General features: G+C 37.4%; 3 protein-coding genes across 4 annotated transcripts in view; 1 reads left to right on the plus strand and 2 right to left on the minus strand.

The window, feature by feature from the left end:
- LOC137628725 (zinc finger protein on ecdysone puffs-like) overlaps positions 1–24,917 on the minus strand; it is a 110,529-nt gene extending 85,612 nt beyond the window's left edge. The window contains exon 1 of one of the 2 annotated variants that reach the window (XM_068359895.1): positions 24,897–24,917. The gene's annotated coding sequence lies outside the window, so the exon portion shown is untranslated. The remainder of the gene's footprint in view (positions 1–24,896) is intronic. The other variant, XM_068359893.1, reaches the window with a different exon arrangement.
- On the minus strand, positions 5,374–11,400 carry LOC137628282 (uncharacterized). Its single transcript, XM_068359445.1, has 3 exons — positions 11,088–11,400; positions 7,815–7,985; positions 5,374–6,196 (listed from the first exon to the last, which is right to left on the minus strand). Exons 1-3 carry the CDS (start codon positions 11,398–11,400, stop codon positions 5,991–5,993), a joined length of 690 nt encoding a protein of 229 aa, XP_068215546.1. The 3' UTR covers positions 5,374–5,990.
- On the plus strand, positions 12,005–12,460 carry LOC137628283 (uncharacterized). The gene has a single exon (XM_068359446.1). The coding sequence runs from the start codon at positions 12,005–12,007 to the stop codon at positions 12,458–12,460; it is 456 nt and encodes a 151-aa protein (XP_068215547.1).
- Positions 24,918–25,000: the final 83 nt, after the last annotated feature.

A 25,000-nucleotide genomic window follows, 5' to 3' on the forward strand; every position in this document is an offset into this window, starting at 1 on the left:
TTTATTTCGAAAAGGTAGTTTTCAGTTTAGGAATCACAGTTTTATATAAACAATAGCCCTTGCAACGCGAAAGAAAGACGAAGTTAGCCTTAAAATACGTTCTCTCTGAAGACCACTTAAAAGAAAATGTATTTTAGTGCATAACTAATACAAAATGAGAGCTCCAATATATTCATTACTGCATCAGCCAAGTGATACATCGAAGCCACTAACTTAATTCCTTAACTCCTCACAAAGAAACACACTTTGTCATCATTTGTACACCAAGAAGAGGAAAGGCAATGCAACTATCATAATGATTTGCAAATCAATGTTTGCAACATTATTTTCTGCACTGTTACTAACTGTAGCTAAAACAGGATCTCGGTGCAAATATTCGCATATCCCCGATAGCAATTGCGAAATATCTTACTGAAATCAACACATTCTCAGGCTTCTTCCGTAGTTATCCTTCCCCAAGATAATAATAATAATAATAATAATAATAATAATAATAATAATAATAATAATAATGCTAAACCTTCATAACTTCATCAATGTCCATCCAGTCCAGTATATTCTTTAAACATCGTTAAAAATTAAACAATATAACTTTATGATCTATGATGTCATATAAAAATTACTTGTATTAAATTTTCATTTTAATAAAGTTTTTTTTCTCCCCTTTAATTACATTGAAATTTATTTTCTTTATCCTTTTAATCTATTTTCGTTTCTTTCAACTTTTGATTCAATTCTTAATAGGCTTTCATTCCTCCCTAAATTTAATGATTTAAGTTACTAGGTCCTTTCATTTGTTTGAAAACGGCAATGAAAAGACAAGGTATTATGGTTGATATTATATTATACAGTCGGCCCTCGACACTCGCAGATTCGGTCATTCGCGATACAGAAAACCGTATAACCTATTAGTTAAAAAATCACGTATTCACACTCTTACATTAAGTACTGTTGTGGCTGGACAATTTCAAAACTCCCACAATCCTTTGCACTTGGTATGCTTTGTGATGTTTCCTTCTCCAAACAACCTAACGCAACATATCTCTCTAATTCGGCCATAGTCTCACATCGCTTCTCCTCGCATGTGGATACCCCGCTTCCCTCCTCTTTGTGCAGAATCACGTTGTGATGTAAAAAAAAAACAATACATATCCAGTGTTTATAGTGATTTTAGTAAAAAGCATAGTATGTACATTACACGAACCCCAACCGCCGCCAGACAGTTGATTCAAGAGTTGTATCATGCTTCAGACTTGGTGGAAAGAACTTCGTACGCAAATGGTTAATGGTGTTGTACTTATACTTTTAGTTTTTATTGTGCTAGTGTATTCAATGTGTATTAGCAGTATTGATGAATTAATTACTGTACAGTACTGTATATGAAATACCATACTTTACCGTAGTAATGCCGATACAGGATGTGTACGGTGAATTGGAAGTGTAAATCGAACTGCTGCAAGCAGTGAATACTTATGAGTGTTACCTCAGCTAATTAAACTGTACTGTAATGATAGGATTGTACATTTATTACAGTAATAAACACTACAGTTTCAGCAAGTACAGTCTGGTAATTAGTGTGTTAGTAGACGGTTCATAGACAATGGTTAGTGAGTTTGTAGATTGTGAGTTGACCCACCTTAGGAAACCAAGTATTCGCATATTTTCCCTTTTTGTATTCGCGAATTCTTGCTTTTTGTATTCGCGAATTCTCACTTTTTGTGCCTGTCTCTGTTACTTAACCCAGATAAATATTGAGAGCTGATGACATAAGTCACTGATTATTCCCAATTCTCTCATTCTCTTCCCTTTGTGTCATATCTTGTTAAACTTCTTCGCTTTTTAACTCTTCATCTCAGACTAGGATTTTTAGCTTACAGTTTATTATCAAAACTATTCGTTCTCCTCCAAAGAATTACATATTTAACCAAGGTAACTCCTTTTTTCTCTTTTCCCCCCACGGTCGCTCAGGCTCACCTTGCGTGTTTCTATTTGGAAGACTAGTAGGTATTATTCTTCCAAGTGTCTCAAATCCCCCTTCCCACCAAACTTTTACTATTCCCCAGAGTATGCTTCCCCTTCACCTACCCACAAACCCTTTCATTTACATAAGCTTTGCAGACATGCATGATCCAACCCTTCTTTTCCATTCATAGGTACAGGTACTGTATAAATTCAAAGTGCGTCCGACTTTTGACATCTGTCAAGGGTTCTGTTGAAGAATATTTGTATCACTTGAAACTACTTGATTTGAATGCATCTTTATCTGGAGCTTCCCTGAATTTCGTTTTTACATTTCTAGTCTTTATTCTTATCCAAAAAAGTTTCCACTTCTTTTCTTTTGTCAATCGAATTATTGAATTTTACAAAATTATTTAATGGTTTTTCAAGAATTTCGTTTATTTATCTCAATGTGAAATTGCAGTCTGAGTTTTTTATGGCTTCTCCTGTTGTTTGAGTCACTTTCGTGTCTGTTAATAGATTTTTTTCTTCAAAAAAGCATGTAAAATTTACTGATTAATTGCAATTCAAGACATGCGATTCGTGCAACAAAATGTAATCGATGCAGAGTTTGTTGTTAAGCATCTTAGTTTTATGGATGTAAGTTTGCAATCACAGTTTGCCTTGTCTACTTTATTTCTTTCTTTTCCATTCTTGTGTTTAAGATAGTACTAAATAATATTTGTCAATGTGTTTTTACAATACTTAAGTTTTCCGCTCAAGCCTCCTCTCCCTCCTAGCTAGGACTTTGGGGGCCTATCTGTGGCTACCTGAAGACTCACGAAGTACAGCTTTGGTCCCCTTAGCCCGCACCCTTATCTGACAGGGGAAAGTATGTTTGATTTTCACTGTTAAATCAAACAAGAACTTTGGGTCCATAGATTGTAATTTGTGGACTACTCCACATAGCCACTACACGCTTGAATTATTGCTGTTGTTTTACTTATTTACATGATTTTGTTTTATACTATTTTACGTCAATTTACCAAAGTGTTGATCATATGGATTCTGAAATTTTAGTCCAATAGTTTTAGATATTTATTTCATGCAGACAAAAACTACATTCCTCAGATCATAAAATAAAGCCTTGGTTTATCCTTATTTCTTATACAGTGATCTTCATTAGATATTCACAAAGACTCCTGAAGATATTAGACCTGATATTCGGGAATAGTATTTATCTTCTTTGAGACTTGAAACTAGATAATGAAAAGTATTTTGACCTAATATATTATGCAAATATATCACCCAACTCAGGATACTTCAAGGTTTCATCATGATCATAAAACCTTAAAAAGGCTACCAGCCAAGAGGAGTCCTCATGACAGAACGAAACTGATTTTTTAAAAGCCTTGACATGTCTAACATGCAAATCTGAGTGGTAACTGCATATCCTGGGATTGGATGTGTCATTTAAAAAAATTTTCATGGTTATCTTCATCCGCACCAGCTGTTCAGAAGCAATACATGAAACGATGTATTTCACCATATCTTAGTATCTAAATGTTTCTCAGGTCAAGGAATTCATTGGTAAACTTTTTAGTCGCCAAACACTGGCCGTATTTAAGAATTTTGAGGTTTAATTTGCAAAAGCTCTTGCTTTATGACTGATGTGTAACAAACGCTCGTGTGCGCAGCACTGCTTCTAAACAATAGAAAACAATGGGAAGCCACATCCCCGACTCATACTGACGGGACGACGAGCTGCCACAGTGTCGCTCCCTTGGTTGTTAGCCCAAGGGTGTCTGGTTTTTCACGGTGGGTACCTGTAAAAGCTCTGACCACACACAACTCTATTTACCTTCTGCTTCACATATCGACCATTTACCCTAAAAGGGAGTGGCTTCAAAGAACAACACAACACAACAGTCACTGCCACCTTATTCCTCTTACTGTTTAGTTGTTGATGAATCCCTCCTTTAGTAAAATTTCCACAATATTGGCTGTGTCAAACACTTACGTAGATGGTTCATCATCATTCGATCAAACCCAGCATATCACACTGCACCATTCAAATCTATCAAAAATATTAAGGCCCTTCCTTTCTCATACGTCTTTCGCACATTTCATTCAACCCTTTCTAAGCCTTCCTAACTCTTAAGTCTTACTTCTTCAGAATCGTGCACTCTTTTAAGATACCTATCAATGATTACTTTTTCCACATGATAAAACCATACTAAAATATTCTAATGCAGGATTTTGCCTACTTTAATCTTTACTAAGATTTCCACATTTCTTACTCAATGCATCATTCTTAATCTACATATAATTGGTAAATTATTCATTTCAGCAGCTTAAACCATTGTTATTTTTTATTTCCATCAATACATTTACATGTATATCAATAACACCAGGGTGAGAAGAAAATTAAGTGAAGAAAAATTGACGAACACTACTTAGTGGAATTGTCAGACACAAGTAATATGACACTCTATAGTTAAAACTAGATTTCATGGGTAAAATAATGCCCGTATTCTTACTCTAAGAAAAATCCAAGGACAGCTAGAGGTAAGACTAGATTTTCTCCAGGGTAAGGAGCCAAAATGATGAAGCCCCCCCCCCCCAAAAAAAAAAGGACTGACAACAGAGGATGGATCAGAATACTGAAAACCATGTCATACTCACAAACTTGATTAGTAGGCGACCTGTTCCTCAATTGCAAAGACAAGAATGCATGAAGCAAAATGTTATCATAACGAATCTAGGGAGAGAAAGAGGGAAGGTAAATTGTCCTGGACTGAAAAGGAATGAATGGTGACCCACTTTTTGCTGGAGATGCACAAGCAAATTCAGTAGTGTTATTGATGCTGGTGTTCAGAAGTTAGGAGAAAAACTGTATTACTACTTTAAAGCGCATCACAATTGACCGGTTTATTAAACTCATATATTATATTATTATTATTATTATTATTATTATTATTATTATTATTATTATTACTACAAGCTAAGCTATAATCCTATTTGGAAAAGCATGATGCTATAAGCGCAAGGTGTCTAATTGGGAAAAATTAGTTCAGTGAGGAAAGGAAACAAGGAAATAAACTACAAGAGAAGTAACAATCAAAATATTTTGAGAACAGTAATAATATTAAATTAATCATTCAAAAAAAAAAAAAAAAAAAAGAAAAAAAAAAAAAAAAAAAGTGGCGTGAACGACCATAGGTGTCAGGATGCCAGATAACTTCTAATCAATCAATCAATCAATCAAAGAAAGAGGAAGAGAAATAATATAGAACAGCATACCCGAGAGTACCCTCAAGCAATAGAACTCTACCCCAAGACAGTCGAAGACCATGGTACAGAGGCTATGGCATTATCCTAGACTAGTGATTCCCAACCTTTTTGTGATCGAGTACCACTTGGAGGTCCCGTACAGTCGCCGCGTACCACCTGGTTCCAGAGAAACTAAATTCGATCAGATATCACTATAATTATAAAAATAGAACACGCAAATTAACTAAGAAAACAACAACTCAATACGAGGGCTGTATCTGTTTCTTTTCCACCTGCTGGTCAATGCGGGGCATGACTTTGCTCACAGCACAACAGTTGCAAATCGTTGCCAGATTATCTTGTGTTAGGCAGTACACATCTTTGTGAAGTAAAATATAACTAAAAATCGTTCATGACCCCGAAAGTGTTCGTGTACCATCTGGAAGGCCCTCGCGTACCACAGGTTGGGAACCACTCTCCTAGACTGACCAATGGTTTGATTTTGGAGTGCTCTTCTCCAAGAAGAGTTGCTTACATAGCTAAAGGGTCGCTTTCACTCTTACCAAGCAAAAAGCAGCCATTGAACAATTACATTGCAGTAGTTATAATATGTATTTTCTATCTAATTTTTATGTACCATACATACGACCTCCAATTGGTGAGTTGGCTTCACCTAGCAAATGACTTTTCTACCAAATTTAAAATTAGATCAGTGATATTACTAATGCATATTAACATTTTGTTATTCTTCTTGCATTGCCCTTTTAGTTCAAAGAGCTCTACAGATCTTGGAATTCACAAATAACATGGTAAAGGACGCCGCAGTCTTGATCAGCCATAAGTAAATTCTCGGGTCCTTTCATTCGGTAACAGTCTCCTGTACCATTAGGTTCATCCATGGCAAAATCAGTGGCATTCACTGCACGACCATCATACCATCCTGTGCTCACTTGGGCACCCACCCAATACTGGTTAATAGCTGAACCTGTTAAGTATGAAATTGCAAAAGTTGTCATTATTTTCCGATTGTTGGTTAATAAATACTACCTTAAGAAATAGATATCTGTCTGAGGATCAAGTTGAGGATGGCAGGTTCATCCTTGCCAAGATTCTTAGACATGATGTGTTGTACTATGCTATCTGAGTGCAAGTGTGAAATATAAAAAAAAAGAGGTTGAAGATGTTGAAAAGAAGTCTTTGTGTAGGATCAGATGCACTAAAAAGGTGAAAAATATATATATATATATATATGGAGATACATAAAAATGTTAAAATGAATTATTTATAAGAAAGGCGAGATTAGGTGGGTCAAGATGGTTTGGTCACAGGGAAAGAATAGAGAACTGGTGAAAAAAATGTGAAATTTTGTAGCTTTAAGATTTAAGAAAGGCAGACAAAATCTTCATTAATACATGGACATGAACACAAAAACACTGCTGTTTTTTTTTTTAAAGAGAAAGTATTGCATAGCCAAGGTAGTTAACCAATGGTAATATCCACAGGAAGGGGGGGGAAATGGGTTTTGTGGTATCAGCAACTTCTGGTACCAAGTTGTTATTGGAATAACTGAAAAATTTCAAGAGTGGAAACTATGGTTTTCAGTGCGATAAGTACGAAATTCAGACGCAGGTTTGGCTTTCCAGAAGCCACTCTTGTGATGAGAAATAAGATTTAGACAAAGAGCATTTGAAAGAGTACTGGCTCGTTACAAGACTTGATTGAATTTAGTAACACTTCAAGTTTAAGAATAAAAAATGAAGTAGTCTCATTTCTTAATGCTTTTACTCAGAAATTCATTTTCCAAAATAAACCTTGGTATGTGAATAGAAAACTAGGCAACAGAGCAGTGACACTGTGGTTGGTTGGCTGACATAAACCTTGAGAACATTGTGCCCACAGGACATTAAAGGGGACTTGAGACTTTGAACGGAGAAAGATGATAGGGCAGAGAAACACAGCATTTATCTCTCAAAAATATAGGAAAGCCACATGGATTGAAAAGCTTTGGTTATGGTGCTGCTGACAAAAGACAAAATCATTCTTTTACTGCCCTAGAAAATCCTCTATCTCTATCAAAGTAAAGACATAAGTCATTCACAGTGGATGTAAGAGGAAAATAGATAACAAATTGGAAGGCTCGAAGAACAGTCCAAGAGTAGGGCTAGTAGAAACAATGAATAACAAGAAACAAAGCCAGAACAAAGGACAGGGAATAATTAAATAACAGAAAGTGAAGCTATGAAGTCACAAATTTCAAAGCTATATCAGCTCTGTTAAATGGAGGGAAGGAGATGGTGGTAGTGGCAAAACAAAAAAGTACAAAGCAGGAGAATGATGGGAAGATATTTCTTAGGAATGATTAAAAATGTAGAAATTATTAATTTGGACCAAAAGGGGAAATCAGACCGAAAGTTCAGGTCATCACAGGTCATATTCCATAACGGGGGACAACTGATATGAAAATAGTTGATGACACTGATGAAGATAATGATGAAAGAGAAAAAATACATGATGCATCTTCTTAGGAACACTGATTATGATGAGGAATATAAAACTCATATCCTCCCCCATGCTGGTATAAGAAAGTTTAAGATCATTATTACCTGGTACTGCCATCTGCATGTACTGGACTAAAGCAGAAAAACTCTTTGGAGTGGCTAGTTCACCACCTTGCTGCTGGCACTGACTCCTTGCATCACTGAAGGTGTAAGTGGCGGTTAAAAACATGATGCATCCGACGTTCATCACTGGGTAGTATGGTGGTAGACAAGTTCCTGTTGAAATACAGTTACCATAATCAAATTTGATATCGTAATTGCTATGTGACGCTTATTATTATTATATTTGGCCTTGCACTCTTTACCCTTTTTTTTAAACCATAATTATTTGTTGTGTTTTACTTTCATTATAAAAGAAGGCATATGTTTTCAGCTCAGTTTACCCGTTTGATTTTCTGTACGTTATTGATACTTGCAGTGTTTCCTGGTCCGGATTCTGACTTCTAGCCTGATAGTCTAAAGATCTAGGTCCGGAACCTGACTTCTAGCCTGATCATCTAAAGATCCTGGTCCGGAACCTGACTTCTAGCCTGATCATCTAAAGATCCTGGTCCGGATCCTGACTTCTAGCCTGATCATCTAAAGATCCTGGTCTGGATTCTGACTTCTAGCCTGATCATCTAAAGATCCTGGTCCGGATCCTGACTTCTAGCCTGATCATCTAAAGATCCTGGTCTGGATTCTGACTTCTAGCCTGATCATCTAAAGATCCTGGTCCGGATCCTGACTTCTAGCCTGATCATCTAAAGATCCTGGTCCGGAACCTGACTTCTAGCCTGATCATCTAAAGATCCTGGTCCGGAACCTGACTTCTAGCCTGATCATCTAAAGATCCTGGTCCGGATCCTGACTTCTAGCCTGATCATCTAAAGATCCTGGTCCGGAACCTGACTTCTAGCCTGATCATCTAAAGATCCTGGTCCGGATCCTGACTTCTAGCCTGATCATCTAAAGATCCTGGTCTGGATTCTGACTTCTAGCCTGATAGTCTAAAGATCTGGGTCCGGAACCTGACTTCTAGCCTGATCATCTAAAGATCCTGGTCCGGATCCTGACTTCTAGCCTGATCTTCTAAAGATCCTGGTCCGGATCCTGACTTCTAGCCTGATCATCTAAAGATCCTGGTCCGGAACCTGACTTCTAGCCTGATAGTCTAAAGCTCCAGGTCCGAATCCCTTGACCTTTACTCGAATGACCCAGACCCGGAGACAATATTATACAGGTTGTCTCCAGGCCCAAGAAAATTTTCATGTTAGCTGAATACTAATGTAAATGAGCTGCAACTTTGTTGTGAATTACATTTACTGTATTCATTTACTAAAACTGCCGGTTACGTCTTCACTAAACTGCGAACCCTTACAGAGTCGCCGGCGCCTCAGTTGTCTTTTATGCAATTCAGACTTTTTGAGCTGTCGGTATCTTTATGTGCCATACATGTATCAATTTACGATAATTGGTTAGAGTAGAGGATCCTTTTCAAATGCCCTGTCAATTTTAATTGATCTACTCAACCTTGACCAATACCACTTTTACACTATGAATGTTTCAGGCCCCGAATATGTCAACTTAATTCACTTGGATTAGTGTGTTTGCGTCAATTCTGTTTAGAAAATGGAATGACACACAAATTTTACATTTGTGAAAAGTTCACTGATTTTGAATAGCTTGAAGTAAAACTAAATAACTATTTATAAAGAGACAAGGTACGTGCCCAATCTATATTATTGTTATAAAACTCCGTTTTCGATCATATAAACTATCATAAATTAAAAAATCGAGTTTGTATGTCTAGCTATATCTAATTATGTCTCTTATAGAATTGTTTAAAGTTTAGTGTAGATATACATATCTTTCTTCTATTTATCTTGAGCCCAACCTCATGTGATATTTCATGCATTCTGGTAAGTAAGCTTTGCAATTCCTATGGCGGTTTGTTAGTAAGGACAGTCATCAGCAAACGCTAGGTCAACTAATTTCCTGTTACCAATCAAGTCCAATCCTTCTTCGCCATCCCCAACTGTTCAATGCATTACAAAATCCAGGAGGATTAACAACATAGGTGACAACACATTCCCTTGCAGTACTTCACTGCTCACTGGAATTTCATTTGATAGGACTCCACTAACATTAACTTTGCATTTGCTATGCTCATGAACAGGCTTAATCAAATTTACATATTTAAGAGGAACTCCATAATAACGCAAGACACAAAATTGACCGGTGCACACTATCAAAGGCTTTTCTTAATCCACAAACGCCATCAAAAGTGGATTTCTATATTCTATACATTACGCTTGTTCATTCTTCAGCTTTTCATCAATCTTTCTCTCTAGTCTCTTTAGAATGAGCATGCTATATACTTTCACGATAACTGACGTAAGTGTGATGCCTCTACAATTATTGCAATCAGTCAGATCTCCTTTCTTTGACATTTTCACCAACACTTCTAGCTCTCATTCATCAGGTTTTGCCTCTTCATGCCTCATTTTACAAAATCCTCAGTCTTAAAAATCTTAACTACACCCGAATACTCTCTCTCTCTCTCTCTCTCTCTCTCTCTCTCTCTCTCTATCTACTAAGAAATCTTAACGATATACTTGTTCTCTGTCTATTGGGACTCACAACCATGTCAAAAAGAATGATCACGTCATACTTACTAGGGGGCTCTCTCTCTCTCTCTCTCTCTCTCTCTCTCTCTCACTTAAGAAATCTTAACGATATACTTGTTCTCTGTCTGTCTATTGGGACTACCAACCATGTCAAAAATAATGATCACGTCATACTTACTAGGAGAATCTCTCTCTCTCTCTCTCTCTCTCTCTCTCTACTAAGAAATCTTAACGATATACTTGTTCTCTGTCTATTGGGACTACCAACCATGTCAAAAAGAATGATCACGTCATACTTACTAGGGGATCTCTCTCTCTCTCTCTCTCTCTCTCTCTCTCTCTCTCTCACTTAAGAAATCTTAACGATATAATTGTTCTCTGTCTGTCTATTGGGACTACCAACCATGTCAAAAAGAATGATCACGTCATACTTACTAGGAGAATCTCGCTCTCTCTCTCTCTCTCTCTCTCTCTCTCTCTCTCTCTCTACTAAGAAATCTTAACGATATACTTGTTCTCTGTCTGTCTATTGGGACTACCAACCATGTCAAAAAGAATGATCACGTCATACTTACTAGGGGGATCTCTCTCTCTCTCTCTCTCTCTCTCTCTCTCTCACCTGAGAAATCTTAACGATATACTCGTTCTCTGTCTGTCTGTCTCTCAGGACTACCCACCATGTCAAAAAGAATTATCACGTCATACTTACTAGGGGGATCTAGAGCTTTGCAGTCGATGACATTCCCCGAACCCGTTTCTTCAAAGAAAGGAGGCACAGCGACATTGCTGAACCGACAGCTGCCCTCCTGGAAGCAGAAGAGATTGCCCCAGTACTTTCGTGACACAACAGCTGCACAAACGACGTCATTCAGAGCATTATGCACCCCGAAATGGGTGCTATTTTGTGTGAACCAAGTCTCGTCGATCCTGACGGGATGCCAAACGCTCTCATCTGCCTCGACTTGACGAAGTGGGTTAGAAAGTAGCAGCAGGAGATGGAGCAGTAGGAAGGGGGAGGTCATTGTATCCGTGAATGGAGGAAGGCAACTTGAAGGAGGATTAATAAGGACGATCGGGAGGAAAATAGCTCACTACGTCTGACCTGGTCGTAGATTCAGGACTGATGGTGGAGTCGCTAATGAACGACAGCTCATGACCGCCATGATTTACCGATTATAGATTTTTCTTCTATGATTTCCAGCTAGCAAAGAGGGCTAAGAGCATGGAGTCACGCAAAATGAGGCGATTGAAAATACAGTTCAGTTAAACATGAATTGATATCAAGGCTACAAGCATGGAATGAAAATAAAATAAAAATAAAAAGGTATTAGTTAAAAAGGTATCTCATCTATTATTAACTTTGACGGACATTTCGGAACAGACTCCTTTTTCAAAAGAAAAAAAAAACATTAAAGGAATATATATATGAAAAAAAGATCCCGTAAGTAACGATAAATTGATAAAACGAAGGAGTGAGGCACAGACAATAAAACGCATAACCATGTAAAAAGACATAAGAATTCTTGAAAAAGTATCACAAATGTTAAGTATCACAAATGAATTACCTAAACATTCCGATAGAGGGCAAGAAGTGGAGTCAAAACGAGGTCAAGAATTGCAGTTAAAATGAGGTCAAGTGAAGTAAAAACGAGGTCAAATGAAGTCAAAACGAGGTCAAGAATTACAGTTAAAATGAGGTCAAGAATTACAGTTAAAATGAGGTCAAGTGAAGTCAAAACGAGGTCAAGAATTACAGTTAAAATGAGGTCAAGTGAAGTAAAAACGAGGTCAAGTGAAGTCAAAACGAGGTCAAGAATTACAATTAAAATGAGGTCAAGTGAAGTAAAAACGAGGTCAAGTGAAGTCAAAACGAGGTCAAGAATTACAGTTAAAATGAGGTCAAGTGAAGTAAAAACGAGGTCAAGTGAAGTCAAAACGAGGTCAAGATGTGAAGTCAAACGAGGTCAAGTGAAGTTCAAACAAGGTGAAGTGAAGTCAAAACGAGGTCAAATGAAGTCAAAACGAGGTCCAGATGTGAAGTCAAAACGAGGTCAAGATGTGAAGTCAAACGAGGTCAAGTGAAGACAAAACGAGGGCAAGAAGTGAAGTCTAACGAGGTCAAGTGAAGTCGAACGAGGTCAAGAATTGAAGTTGAAATGAGGTCAAATGAAGTCAAAACGAGAGCAAGAAGTGAAGTCCAACGAGGTCAAATGTAGTTAAGTCATTACGAGGTCAAGAAGTGAAATCAAAACGAGTGAGAATAAAAAAAAAAAAGGGTCTAAATACTTAGACCTTTGGGAAGAATAAATTGAAGTCATTTTTGGACTTTGGGACGTGTAAAGGAACTTATCTGGTCTTGTTGTTAATTGATAGGACTTTTTATCCTGTATCGGCATTTAAAAGGATTTCGTTTTCATTCATTTTATCCTTTTTAATCTTAAACAACCATTTACAGATTTTTTTTTCCATCTTCGCAAAGTCTTATACTCACTCACTATATATATACATATATATATATATATATATATATATTTATATATATATATGTATAAATATACACACACATACATATGTATATATATATATATATATATATACTAGAGTGCCATATGTGAATGAGATTATGATGAGGGGTAGATAGGGATGGTTAAGGCATGCTCTTCGCACTCCCCAAGAGAGATTAGTTCACCAAACGTTCAGCTGAGCTCCACAAGGCACTAGAAGAGTTGGAAGACCCAGGCCTACATGGATGAGGACTATGAAGAGCGGAATAGGATTTGATGAATGGAGAAGTATTGAATTAAAAGCTCAAGATAGAGACGACTGGCGAAATGTAACCGAGGCTCTTTGCGTCAACAGGCGTAGGAGATAATATATATATATATATATATATATACATATATATATATATATATACATATACAGTATATATATTTATATGTGTATATATATATATTTGTAGGTAGTAGGTTGGCCAGGGCACCAGCCACCCGTTGAGATACTACCGCTAGAGAGTTATGGGGTCTTTTGACTGGCCAGACAGTACTACATTGGATCCTCCTCTCTGGTTACGGTTCATTTTCCCTTTGCCTACATACACACTGAATAGTCTGGCATATTCTTTACATATTCTCCTCTATTCTCATACACCTGACAACACAGATTACCAAACAATTCTTCATCACCCAAGGGGTTACTGCACTGTAATTGTTCAGTGCCACTTTCCTCTTGGTAAGGGTAGAAGAGACTCTTTAGCTATGGTAAGCAGCTCTTCTAGGAGAAGGACACTCCAAAATCAAACCACTGTTCTCTAGTCTTGGGTAGTGCCATAGCCTCTGTACCATGGCCTTTCACTGTCTTGGGTTAGAGTTCTCTTGCTTGAGGGTACACTCGAGCACACTCTCCTATCTTATTTTTCTAACTCTTGTTTTGTTAAAGTTTTTATAGTTTATATAGGAGATATTTATTGTTGTTACTCTTCTTAGAATATTTTATTTTCCTTTTTTCCTTTCCGCACTGAGCTATTTTCCCTGTTGGAGCCCCTGGGCTTATAGCATACTGCTTTTCCAACTAGGGTTGTAGCTTAGTAAGTAATAATAATAATAATAATAATATATATATATATATATATATATGTATATATATATATATATATGTATGTATACATATATATATATATATATATATACATATATATATATATATATATATACATATATATATATATATATGTATGTATATACAAATATATATACACATATAAATATATATACTGTATATATATATATATATATATAGACACACATAGAGTCACGTTCAGCAGCACAGCCAGACGTAGTAAATGGCATAGAGGTGGGAAGAGACGAATGTTAGTTGGCTCTCAATTCTGACGGGTCGTGTACACTATGTATTTCCAAGCATATATTACTGGCGTGAAAGACCGTAGGAACTAGCAACTTCGTGCACTTATCTAGCGCACGGAATAGTAAAAAAAAAAAGCGAAATGCACCAACGAATTAAAGTTCCTATGCTCGACTTTTTTTTAATGAGGCACACTTGTCATTGACTTGTAGGGGTGCCCTTTTAGCTCGGAAAAGTTTCCTATTAGTTGATTGGTTAGGATTATTTCCTCCAACCAATAAGCGATTAGGAAACTTTTCCGAGCTAAAAGGGGCACCCCTGCCAGTCGGTGGCAAATACGCCTCATTAGAAAAAAATTGACTATAGTGACCTTCAACCTCAAATCAATCAAATCGACATACTCACAAGTGCTTTTTGTTCTTCAAGCAGATATAACACGAATACCATTATGAGGCACATGTTGATGTTTATATTTACTGAATGATACTAAAAATGTAACAAAAATACTATGTATTGAATTACTTACTTAAAAAAACAGACATGTAAGCACATCTTTATCATTTATTTATACAAATCGATGTGGAATACTAAAAAAAAAAAAAAAAAAAAAAAAAACATAATTTGCCTCATTTATTCAAGCACGAAGTAACTAACGTTAAGTTAATGGTGTGTGTGAAAGCCTGCAAATCAAACATCGATAGAACTAGCGCCAAGAACAGTCCCCCAAACCATTAAAAGCACACTAATGTTCTTGACTCCATTGCAGAGTAATTAAACTGTACAAGCACTTAGAAGCTTCTAACATCTATGTCTTGAAAAAAATTCAAAATGAATCATGAACCTTTAAAACCTTAGATTTCCCTTTAATTATTTAAAAGTGGGTTTAACTTCATGCATGGGAAGTGCTTGTGTTTGAGCACCCTGTAGGAGGTTTCTTTCATTTAAAAAAAGACTGAAACCGCCTGGTCAAGCAACTGCTGAAATCAATTGCGGAACCAAGCAGGATCTATTTAAATGCATACTCTAGTGTATTACAAATAAAGAGGTATTATTCAAGCAGCTTAAAAATACCAGACGATATTTAATTCGTCTCTTGACATTTGACCCTGTCTCGTGACTTTGACCTCCCTACATATCACCCTCAACCTTGACCTGTCTCTGCAATCACCCTCATCAGTATAATATGCTTCTGAAAGATGAAACCTCTGTCCTACATATGCAGGATGTTTCTGAAAGATGAAACCTCTGTCCTACATATGTACGTTGCTTCTGAAAGATGAAACCTCTATCCTGCATATGCAGGATGCTTCTGAAAGATGAAACCTCTATCCTGCATATGCAGGATGCTTCTGGAAGATGAAACCTTTATTATACATATGCAGGATGCTTCTGAAAGATGAAACCTCTATCCTGCATATGCAGGATGCTTCTGAAAGATGAAACCTTTATTATACATATGCAGGATGCTTCTGAAAGATGAAACCTCTATCCTACATATGCAGGATGCTTCTGAAAGATGAAACCTCTATCCTGCATATGCAGGATGCTTCTGAAAGATGAAACCTCTATCCTGCATATGCAGGATGCTTCTGAAAGATAAAAAACCTTTATCCTACATATGCAGGATGCTTCTGAAAAATGAAACCTTTATCATACATATGCAGGATGCTTCTGAAAGATGAAACCTCTATCCTGCATATGCAGGATGCTTCTGAAAGATGAAACCTTTATCATACATATGCAGGATGCTTCTGAAAGATGAAACCTCTATCCTGCATATGCAGGATGCTTCTGAAAGATGAAACCTCTATCCTGCATATGCAGGATGCTTCTGAAAGATGAAACCTTTATCCTACATATGCAGGATGCTTCTGAAAGGTGAAACCTTTATCCTACATATGCAGGATGCTTCTGAAAGATAAAACCTCTGTCCCACATATGCCGGATGCTTCTGAAAGATGAAACCTCTGTCCTGCATATGCAGGATGCTTCTGAAAGATGAAACCTCTGTCCTACATATGCCGGATGCTTCTGAAAGATGAAACCTCTATCCTACATATGCAGGATGCTTCTGAAAGATGAAACCTCTGTCCTACATATGCCGGATGTTTCTGAAAGATGAAACCTCTATCCTACATATGCAGGATGCTTCTGAAAGATGAAACCTCTATCCTACATATGCAGGATGCTTCTGAAAGATGAAACCTCTATCCTACATATGCAGGATGCTTCTGAAAGATGAAACCTCTATCCTACATATGCAGGATGCTTCTGAAAGTTGAAACCTTTATCCTACATATGCAGGATGCTTCTGAAAGTTGCTGAAAGATAAAACCTCTATCCTACATATGCAGGATGCTTCTGAAAGATGAAACCTCTATCCTGCATATGCAGGATGCTTCTGAAAGATGAAACCTTGATCCTATATATGCAGTATGCTTCTGAAAGATGAAACCTCTATCCTACATATGCAGGATGCTTCTGAAAGATGAAACCTCTATCCTACATATGCAGGATGCATTTCAGGCCTAATTTCAATCGAATAATTATCTTACTCTGAACTGTTTATTAAGGACCATAACGGAAGAACTTATAACACTTCTTAATGAATGATGCAAGTCCAGGGTTTTGACTTCACGGGTTTTAAGAACACTAGACACTATAGTCCATTTCTTTTAGCGAGGCATATTTGCACCGACTCGCAACGGTGACCTAAATTTTAGCTCGGAAAAGTTTCCTGATCGCTGATTGGTTGGACAAGATAATTCTAACCAACCAGCGATCAGGAAACTTTTCCGAGCTAAAAGGGCACCGTTGCGAGTCGGTGCAAATATGCCTCGCTAAAAGAACTGGACTATAGGTAAAACGACAGGTTTTCAAGCATTGCTTTTAAAACTAATACGCAATAAGGAATGCTATCATCGACAGCTAGTATTTTATATACAGTATATGAGTTGAACCTCATCCCCACAAAAAAAAAAAAAACTGCATAATCTTAGCATTAAAACACACACCACGCATCTCTCTCTCTCTCTCTCTCTCTCTCTCTCTCTCTCTCTATATATATATATATATATTTATATATATACAGTATATATATATATATATATACATATATATATATATATATACATATATATATATATATGTGTATATATATATATATATATATACATTATATTATATATATATATATATATATATAATCCTGAACTTTCTGTTTTTCCAAACGGGAATGATGAGAAATGTTGTCAATTATGTTTTTTTTAGGGGGGGGTTTAAGTCTTCACTAGTAAAAGCAGGACCAAATCATTTGTCAAATGCCACTTCTGGAAAATCTTATAAAAAAAATCTTAAAATCAAAGATACAAAATGTCAGGTCAAGTTCACAATAGGTGAGGTCAAAGGTTAAGTAGGATTTAGACCTTGACTATAACTTTACGAGACCGAGATATTGAAGAATCGTACGCATATATGATGAAGGTTAATGTCCTTCTTCGAAATTAAAGGTTAAATATATTTCGAGGTTAAAAGCAATATTGATTAGGCTTTGGCCATAATAATCTGGGGTCATTTTATTACTTTAAGCTTGGATTTACTTCCACTGTTCATAAATTACGGTTCATAAACTACTTCCTATTAAGAACATTATCAATTTTTTTTACAACAGCACAAATGGCCACATCAACTCCAACAATCTCCAATACATTGTTCGTGCAATTAACTTAAAACGGAAGTTTTATTCCAGCTGTTACCAAGTTGAGGAATGATCTTCCTAATCGGGTAGTTGAATCAGTAGAACTTCAAAAGTTCAAAGTTGGAGCAAATGTTTTTATGTTGACCAGGCTGACATGAGTCTTTTTATTGTTTATATTATGACATATTGTTTTGACGCTGTTACTGTTTTTAGAATGATATATTGTTAATTTACTCTCATCATTTATTCATTTCCTTATTTCCTTTCCTCGCTGGGCTAATTTTCCCTGTTAGAGCCCTTGGGCTTATAGCATCTTGCTTTTCCAGCCATGGTTGTAGCTTTGCTAGTAATAATAATAATAATAATAATAATAATAATAATAATAATAATGACGGTATATTTGGCTCCAGCAGAAAAATCATAAGACGAGTAATGGAGGAGAATATTAAGAGAGCTCTTAATACCCTCTCAACTGTTATCTTAAAAATGGCGATTGATGAAGTAAACAAAGTTAATATTTCTTAGTTGTATCTAGACCATTTGCTTATACTATTAATCTTCATGGCTTTCTGCACTTATGTTTGATTGAACTAATAACACCAGCCATCCAGTTTCATTTGAAAGCAAGCGATCAAACAGTAAGACCTAATTATTAAAAAAGTCATCGTTGAATTAAATAACAATTAATAATTTCTTCGATCAAACAGCACGACCTAATTATTAAAGAAGTCATCGTTGAATTAAATAACAAATAATAATTTCTTCGATCAAACAGTAAGACCTAATTATTAAAGAACTCATCGTTTTAATTAAATAACAATTAATAATTTCTTCTATTAAACAATAAGACCTAATTATTAAAGAAGTCATCGTTGAATTAAATAACAATCACACAATATCAATTTACTTGACAGGCGATTGATTACATATTTCATTTCTCAATTTTTGTTTTAAATATCAAATCCAATGTTCGAACGACAGAATTATTAAGTGGGGGTTACACGGTCGAACTGTTTGTCGAACCCGGTTGTCGAACCTGCTTGACAAACGGTTTGAAGAGGTGGAGTCAGCCCCAAATGCATAAGGTTTATGGACAATGAAGCCCCGCCCACAAAATTCAGACTAGAACTGACTTTCTACAAGCCGTTTGACGAACGTGTTCGACAACCAAATATCCCGTTCACACGTTCGAACATCACCTCAAAGACTTGTCTGCCGAACCTTGTTCGTCGAACGGTTCGACCGTGTAAGCCTGCCTTTAATCCCAAGACTGATTTTTTAGGAATTAGGGCCCTATGGTACGGCGCTGGGACCCGGTAGGACATTCATGGGAAAGAAGAACAGATGAAGGCTAAAAAGTGGATGCAGCTATGGGTCGATGCGACACAGTAAATACGCTGCACTAATGCATACAAGCGCAAAGCGCAAGGTGTACTGTTGGCACCAACCCTCCGTGGGACCAGAGTAGCTATCATGAAGTGATGTTGTAGTGGCCTATTGGTAGCGTCCTTGCCTGGTGATTGTCAGACTGAGGTTTGAGTCCCGCTCAAACTCGTTAGTTCCTTTGGTCACTGCAACCTCACCATCCTTGTGAGCTAAGGAAGGGGGGTTTGGGGTGAACCTATAGGACAATTTTCTGAGTCATCAGCAGCCATTGCCTGGCACTCCTTGGTCCTACCTTGGGTGGAGAGGGGGCTTGGGCGCTGATCATATGTATATGTGGTCAGTGTCTAGGGCATTGTCCTGCTTGATAGGGCAATGTCACTGACCCTTGCCTCTGCCATTCATGAGTAGCCGTTAAACCTTTAAAGTATATGAATGAACGAGCAAATTTCACTGCTAAGATATTGTCATTATGAATACAGTAGTCACTCTGTTCATGGTGGAAACCTCTCAGACTATGTCATATTTGAATATGAGATGTGACAATTTTTACGATTGTGAGATTGATTCAATAATCAGGTTCATCAATTTCATCTATGCTCAATATGTCTACTTCACTTTCTTCTTAATCGCTTGGTTGGTTTAATCAGGGTAGATGCATGCATACGTGATTGCACTCAAGTCCATTCGCAATTCATGTGCACTCAGGCGCTTTCCCACGACATTAAGCAACTGCATGCAAGCAATTCCAGGACTGAAGATGGGGCTGGAGAGCCATCCATCCAGTCGATAGCTAGCTTACTTTGTCCTCCGAAGATGGGGCTGGAGAGCCGTCCATCCAGTCGATAGCTAGCTTACTTTCTCCTCCGAAGATGGGGCTGGAGAGCCATCCATCCAGTCGATAGCTAGCATACTTTGTCCTCCGAAGATGGGGCTGGAAAGCCATCCATCCAGTCGATAGCTAGCTTACTTTGTCCTCCGAAGATGGGGCTGGAGAGCCATCCATCCAGTCGATAGCTAGCTTACTTTGTCCTCCGAAGATGGGGCTGGAGAGCCATCCATCCAGTCGATAGCTAGCTTACTTTGTCCTCCGAAGATGGGGCTGGAGAACCATCCATCCAGTCGATAGCTAGCTTACTTTGTCCTCCGAAGATGGGGCTGGAGAGCCATCCATCCAGTCGATAGCTAGCTTACTTTGTCCTCCGAAGATGGGGCTGGAGAGCCATCCAAACAGTCGATAGCTAGCTTACTTTGTCCTCCGAAGATGGGGCTGAAGAGCCATCCATCCAGTTGATAGCTACCTTACTTTGTCCTCCAAAGATGGGGCTGGAGAGCCATCCATCCAGTTGATAGCTAGCTTACTTTGTCCTCCGAAGATGGGGCTGGAGAGCCATCCATCCAGTCGATAGCTAGCTTACTTTCTCCTCCGAAGATGGGGCTGGAGAGCCATCCATCCAGTCGATAGCTAGCTTACTTTGTCCTCCGAAGATGGGGATGGAGAGCCATCCATTCAGTCGATAGCTAGCTTACTTTGTCCTCCAAAGATGGGGCTGGAGAGCCATCCATCCAGTCGATAGCTAGCTTACTTTGTCCTTCAACTGTTTCCATACTCCATTCGTGGCCAACAGGGCCTGGAATGTCGGGGTGACTCATTAAACAACCTCGCTATACAGCAAATTGATAATTCACCTGCCGTATATGTTTGTAATATGTGATACAGAGAAAATTGATTTTCTCCACTTTACTGTTGGGCATATACATTGCGTGTTATCACTTTGAGTACCTCGTGCAGTGCTGGTGCCCCATTCTATTCCTTGCCTGATTGACTGAATGCTTCTTGTATTACAAGTTCTTCCTATGAAGTTTCAATGCTGCAAGTTTACAATTTCCAGCAAAAGTACAGACACTTACATCCAATAAAGACATGGTGGGCTGAAAGTCTTTTACACACTACAGGACCACAGGCATTTGATAATTTACTTACATTCAACATATCTTGTACTTGTTCTTGTTGCTGGTTTCAGGAAATGTCGCCTTTATTTTTGCACTGAAAGCTACAAATATCAAGAAAACGTCTGTATCATCTGCAACTATAATAACTGTTGTTATTTCCGTCTGAGCTGCGTGTTCTGCAATAGTAAGAGGCGGGTATCTGCTTCCTCGTGTGTTGCCTCCATCCTTGGCTCTCTTCACATTTCTCTCTTGTTATCAAAATGCACTTACACTCGCTTGTGACGAATAACTGTTTTCTTGTAGTACACTCCTTGTGGCTGGCTGCATTCACTCGCTAAAAAGTCAATCAAACTGGTTTTGTTTCCTGTACTGGACAAGAATTTACTCCATTGACTAGTTATGTGACAAGAAGCAATATTTATGGACTGGTGACTAGTCCAGATGCTCGGCTGTCACATTTAGGGCTTTAATGCTGGTTTTCTGATACACACACACACACACACACACACACAAAAAAAAAACAATGTAAATTCGAAACTTTGAACACTTTCTCTCAAAAACTATTTCTCGTATAATAAAAATGGTCCTGAAATCATTAAGTTCCCAGTTTTGAAATAGAAAAGGTAGATTTTGTAGCTTTGAAATATTAATTACATACCATTTTGGCAGACAATTTTGAAATATTTATCTGAACCAGCTTAAGTAGAAGGGAAAAAGTAGGTCCATTCCTTAATCCTTTCTCTACCAGTTTTCAAAATTTGAAAAATGGAAGCTCATTTTAAAATCACCCAAACCATATACGCTTTAAAAAAAAAAACCGTAATTTTTACCGGAAATTCTCCGTAAAAATATACTCTTCTCAGCCGTATTTCAGTAAAATACAGGAGACCGTAATTTTGCTTTACTTTATCATTATCTTTTACGGATTGGTGACCGTAATATCACTCCTTTAAGTCAATATATCCGTTTTTAAAACGGAAAAAAACCTGGAATAAATGTTGCCAGACATTGAGCGTTTCTATAATGCGAAGAGAGTATTGATGATACCCCTTGTCCAAATGTTTTCTAATCTCCGTTTGATTTTTTTAACCAAAGCCATTATATTTATGATGACAGCTGATGGTCAAGATATATGCTCGGCAGCAGGTACATTTTTCTACATATAGCTAGAGATGATGACTTGTTCGTCTTCCTCAGTCGTCCATTGGCAGTTGCTAAGGACCAAAGCAAATGTCTTAATCGATGGCACAATACATCTTTACTATACTTTTCATAAATTCTTTCCATTGGCAGTTGCTAAGGACCAAAGGAAAGGTCTCAATGGATGGCACAATACATCTTTACTATACTTTTCATAAATTCTTTCCATTGGCAGTTGCTAAGGACCAAAGGAAAGGTCTCAATGGATGGCACAATACATCTTTACTATACTTTTCATAAATTCTTTCCATTGGCAGTTGCTAAGGACCAAAGGAAAGGTCTCAATGGATGGCACAATACATCTTTACTATACTTTTCATAAATTCTTTCCATTGGCAGTTGCTAAGGACCAAAGGAAAGGTCTCAATGGATGGCACAATACATCTTTACTATACTTTTCATAAATTCTTTCCATTGGCAGTTGCTAAGGACCAAAGGAAAGGTCTCAATGGATGGTACAATACATCTTTACTATACTTGATGTTCACAAATTCTTCCTACTCTGATGAATATATCAAGGAGATTTGTGGTTCACCAACGCATGAAATGTGTGAAATTATACGAAACAATTTCTTATGTAAAAAGAGTTGACACTATACATGCTGATAAATTCTTTCTACTCTGATTAACGAGGTCTTTATCTTGTCTCGGGGTTGTTGTAAACTGCTGGAAACGTCCACTATCTCCCTTCTATGAGTCGGGTGTTCGAACTTAGCTCAAGTCCGAGCATTTCTAGTATTGTCTACGACCTCACCATTATTGTGAACTTAGTAGGGAGGTGTGAGGGAGCTTACACGCTACCTGCTGAGTCATCGGTAGCCATTGCCTGGGCCTCCCAGATCCTAGCTTGGTGTTATGAACAGCTATTGCACAATGTAAATTTATATAAAATCTACCTTAATGTCTTATTTCCTTATTAAATTATTTAGCACAAAAAAAAAGTCGCAAAACAGTAACAGCAAAAGAAATAAATAGACAGCAAACAATAACGATAACTATATTTAAGATTTAACAGAAGTATTTCCAATATTTGACAATAATATAAAAAATATGTAAGGTGACTTAGGCCTTAGCTTTACAAGTCTCAACGAAGTGAGAGTCAGATGACGACGAAACTCAACCTGAATTTTGAAGGATTTTCCAGGTCATAGTTTCTGACCTAATTATGCCATGACCCCTCGCTGCTGGGAGGAAGGGCGATGGTGGCTGGTATAATACACAAACATACGCTACCGGGGTCTACGCGATGTCAGGCAGGGCAGCCAGTCGGGACTACAGCCTACCCCAAAAGCCTAAGCAAAGTCCTTCAAAAAGAAGGCAACCATATTACCCCGTAGGAATGGGAAACGCGCTAATAGTAGTAGTAGTAGTAGTAGTAGTAGTAGTAGTAGTAGAAGAAGAAGAAGAAGAAGAAGAAGAAGAAGAGGAAGTAGTAGAAGAAGAAGAAGAAGAAGAAGTTTCAGATATAAAAGTTGAGAAACAGGAACATAGCCTCTGATGATATTCGATCTTCACCCAAGGGGTTAACTACTGCACTGTAATTGCTTGGTGGCTACTTTCCTCTTGATAAGGGTAGAAGAGACCCTTTAGCTAAGGTAAGCAACTCTTCTTAGAGAAGGACACTCCAAAATCAAACCAATGTTCTCTAGTCTTGGGTAGTGCTAGAGCCTCTGTACCATGGTCTTCCACTGTCTTGGGTTAGAGTTCTCTTGCTTGAGGGTACACTCGGACACACTATTCTATCTAATATCTCTTCCTCTTGTTTTGTTTAATTTTTTATAGTTTAAATAAGAGATATTTATATTGATGTTAATCTTTTTGAAATATTTTATTTTTCTTGTTTCATTTTCTCACTGGGGTATTTTCCCTGTTGGAGCCCCTGGGTTTATAGCAATCTGCTTTTCCCACTAGGGTTATAGCTTAGCATGTACTACTACTACTACTACTACTACTACTACTACTACTACTACTAATAATAATAATAATAATAATAATAATAATAATATCAGCAGCAAAGAAGTTTATCAATATCACAGTTTGTGTCTAAGCGATATTGACGCGGAGGAAAACGGATCCTTGAGTCCACTATAAATATATCCGACCGTTTTCTTTAAACCATTCCTGACTGTACAGGGTAAACTAGCACACAATTAGCAAAACTGTGGACGTCAAAAGTTTTCGAGAAATATCTTCGAGTTAGAAATCGTATACATGTTTTTCATCTTCACATTACGATTTAATATGAAAAAAAAGTATTTTACAAGGGTTTCATAAAATAGAGTTGGTAGATTTAATCTACATAGGCCTATATCCCTTGGGTAGAAAGCAGCTAGGGAACTTCATCCTATGTATGTATGGTCAGTTTCTAGGACACTGTCCTGTCCCTAGCCAATGGAGATCATAAAAAAACTATATACCACTTACCTTTAGCAAAAAGGTTCTTGCAAGTAGTAAATGTACGTGTCCTTTTTTTGCGACAAACATCACTTATTGTATCCTTTGTTTTCCTTACTTCCTGCTGGGCTTCA

Source organism: Palaemon carinicauda, chromosome 36 (assembly GCF_036898095.1).
Source record: "Palaemon carinicauda isolate YSFRI2023 chromosome 36, ASM3689809v2, whole genome shotgun sequence".
NCBI lineage: Eukaryota > Metazoa > Arthropoda > Malacostraca > Decapoda > Palaemonidae > Palaemon > Palaemon carinicauda.

Excerpts from the sequence above, each read along its gene's own strand:
- LOC137628282 (XM_068359445.1), bottom strand. The coding sequence starts at position 11,400 with ATGACCTCCCCCTTCCTACTGCTCCATCTCCTGCTGCTACTTTCTAAC. Across the intron at positions 7,986-11,087 it reads CAAAGCTCTAGATCCCCCTA|GAACTTGTCTACCACCATAC; the intron begins GTAAGTATGACG and ends GTATTTCAACAG. Across the intron at positions 6,197-7,814 it reads CATGCAGATGGCAGTACCAG|GTTCAGCTATTAACCAGTAT; the intron begins GTAATAATGATC and ends CATACTTAACAG.
- LOC137628283 (XM_068359446.1), top strand. The coding sequence starts at position 12,005 with ATGAGGTCAAGTGAAGTAAAAACGAGGTCAAATGAAGTCAAAACGAGG.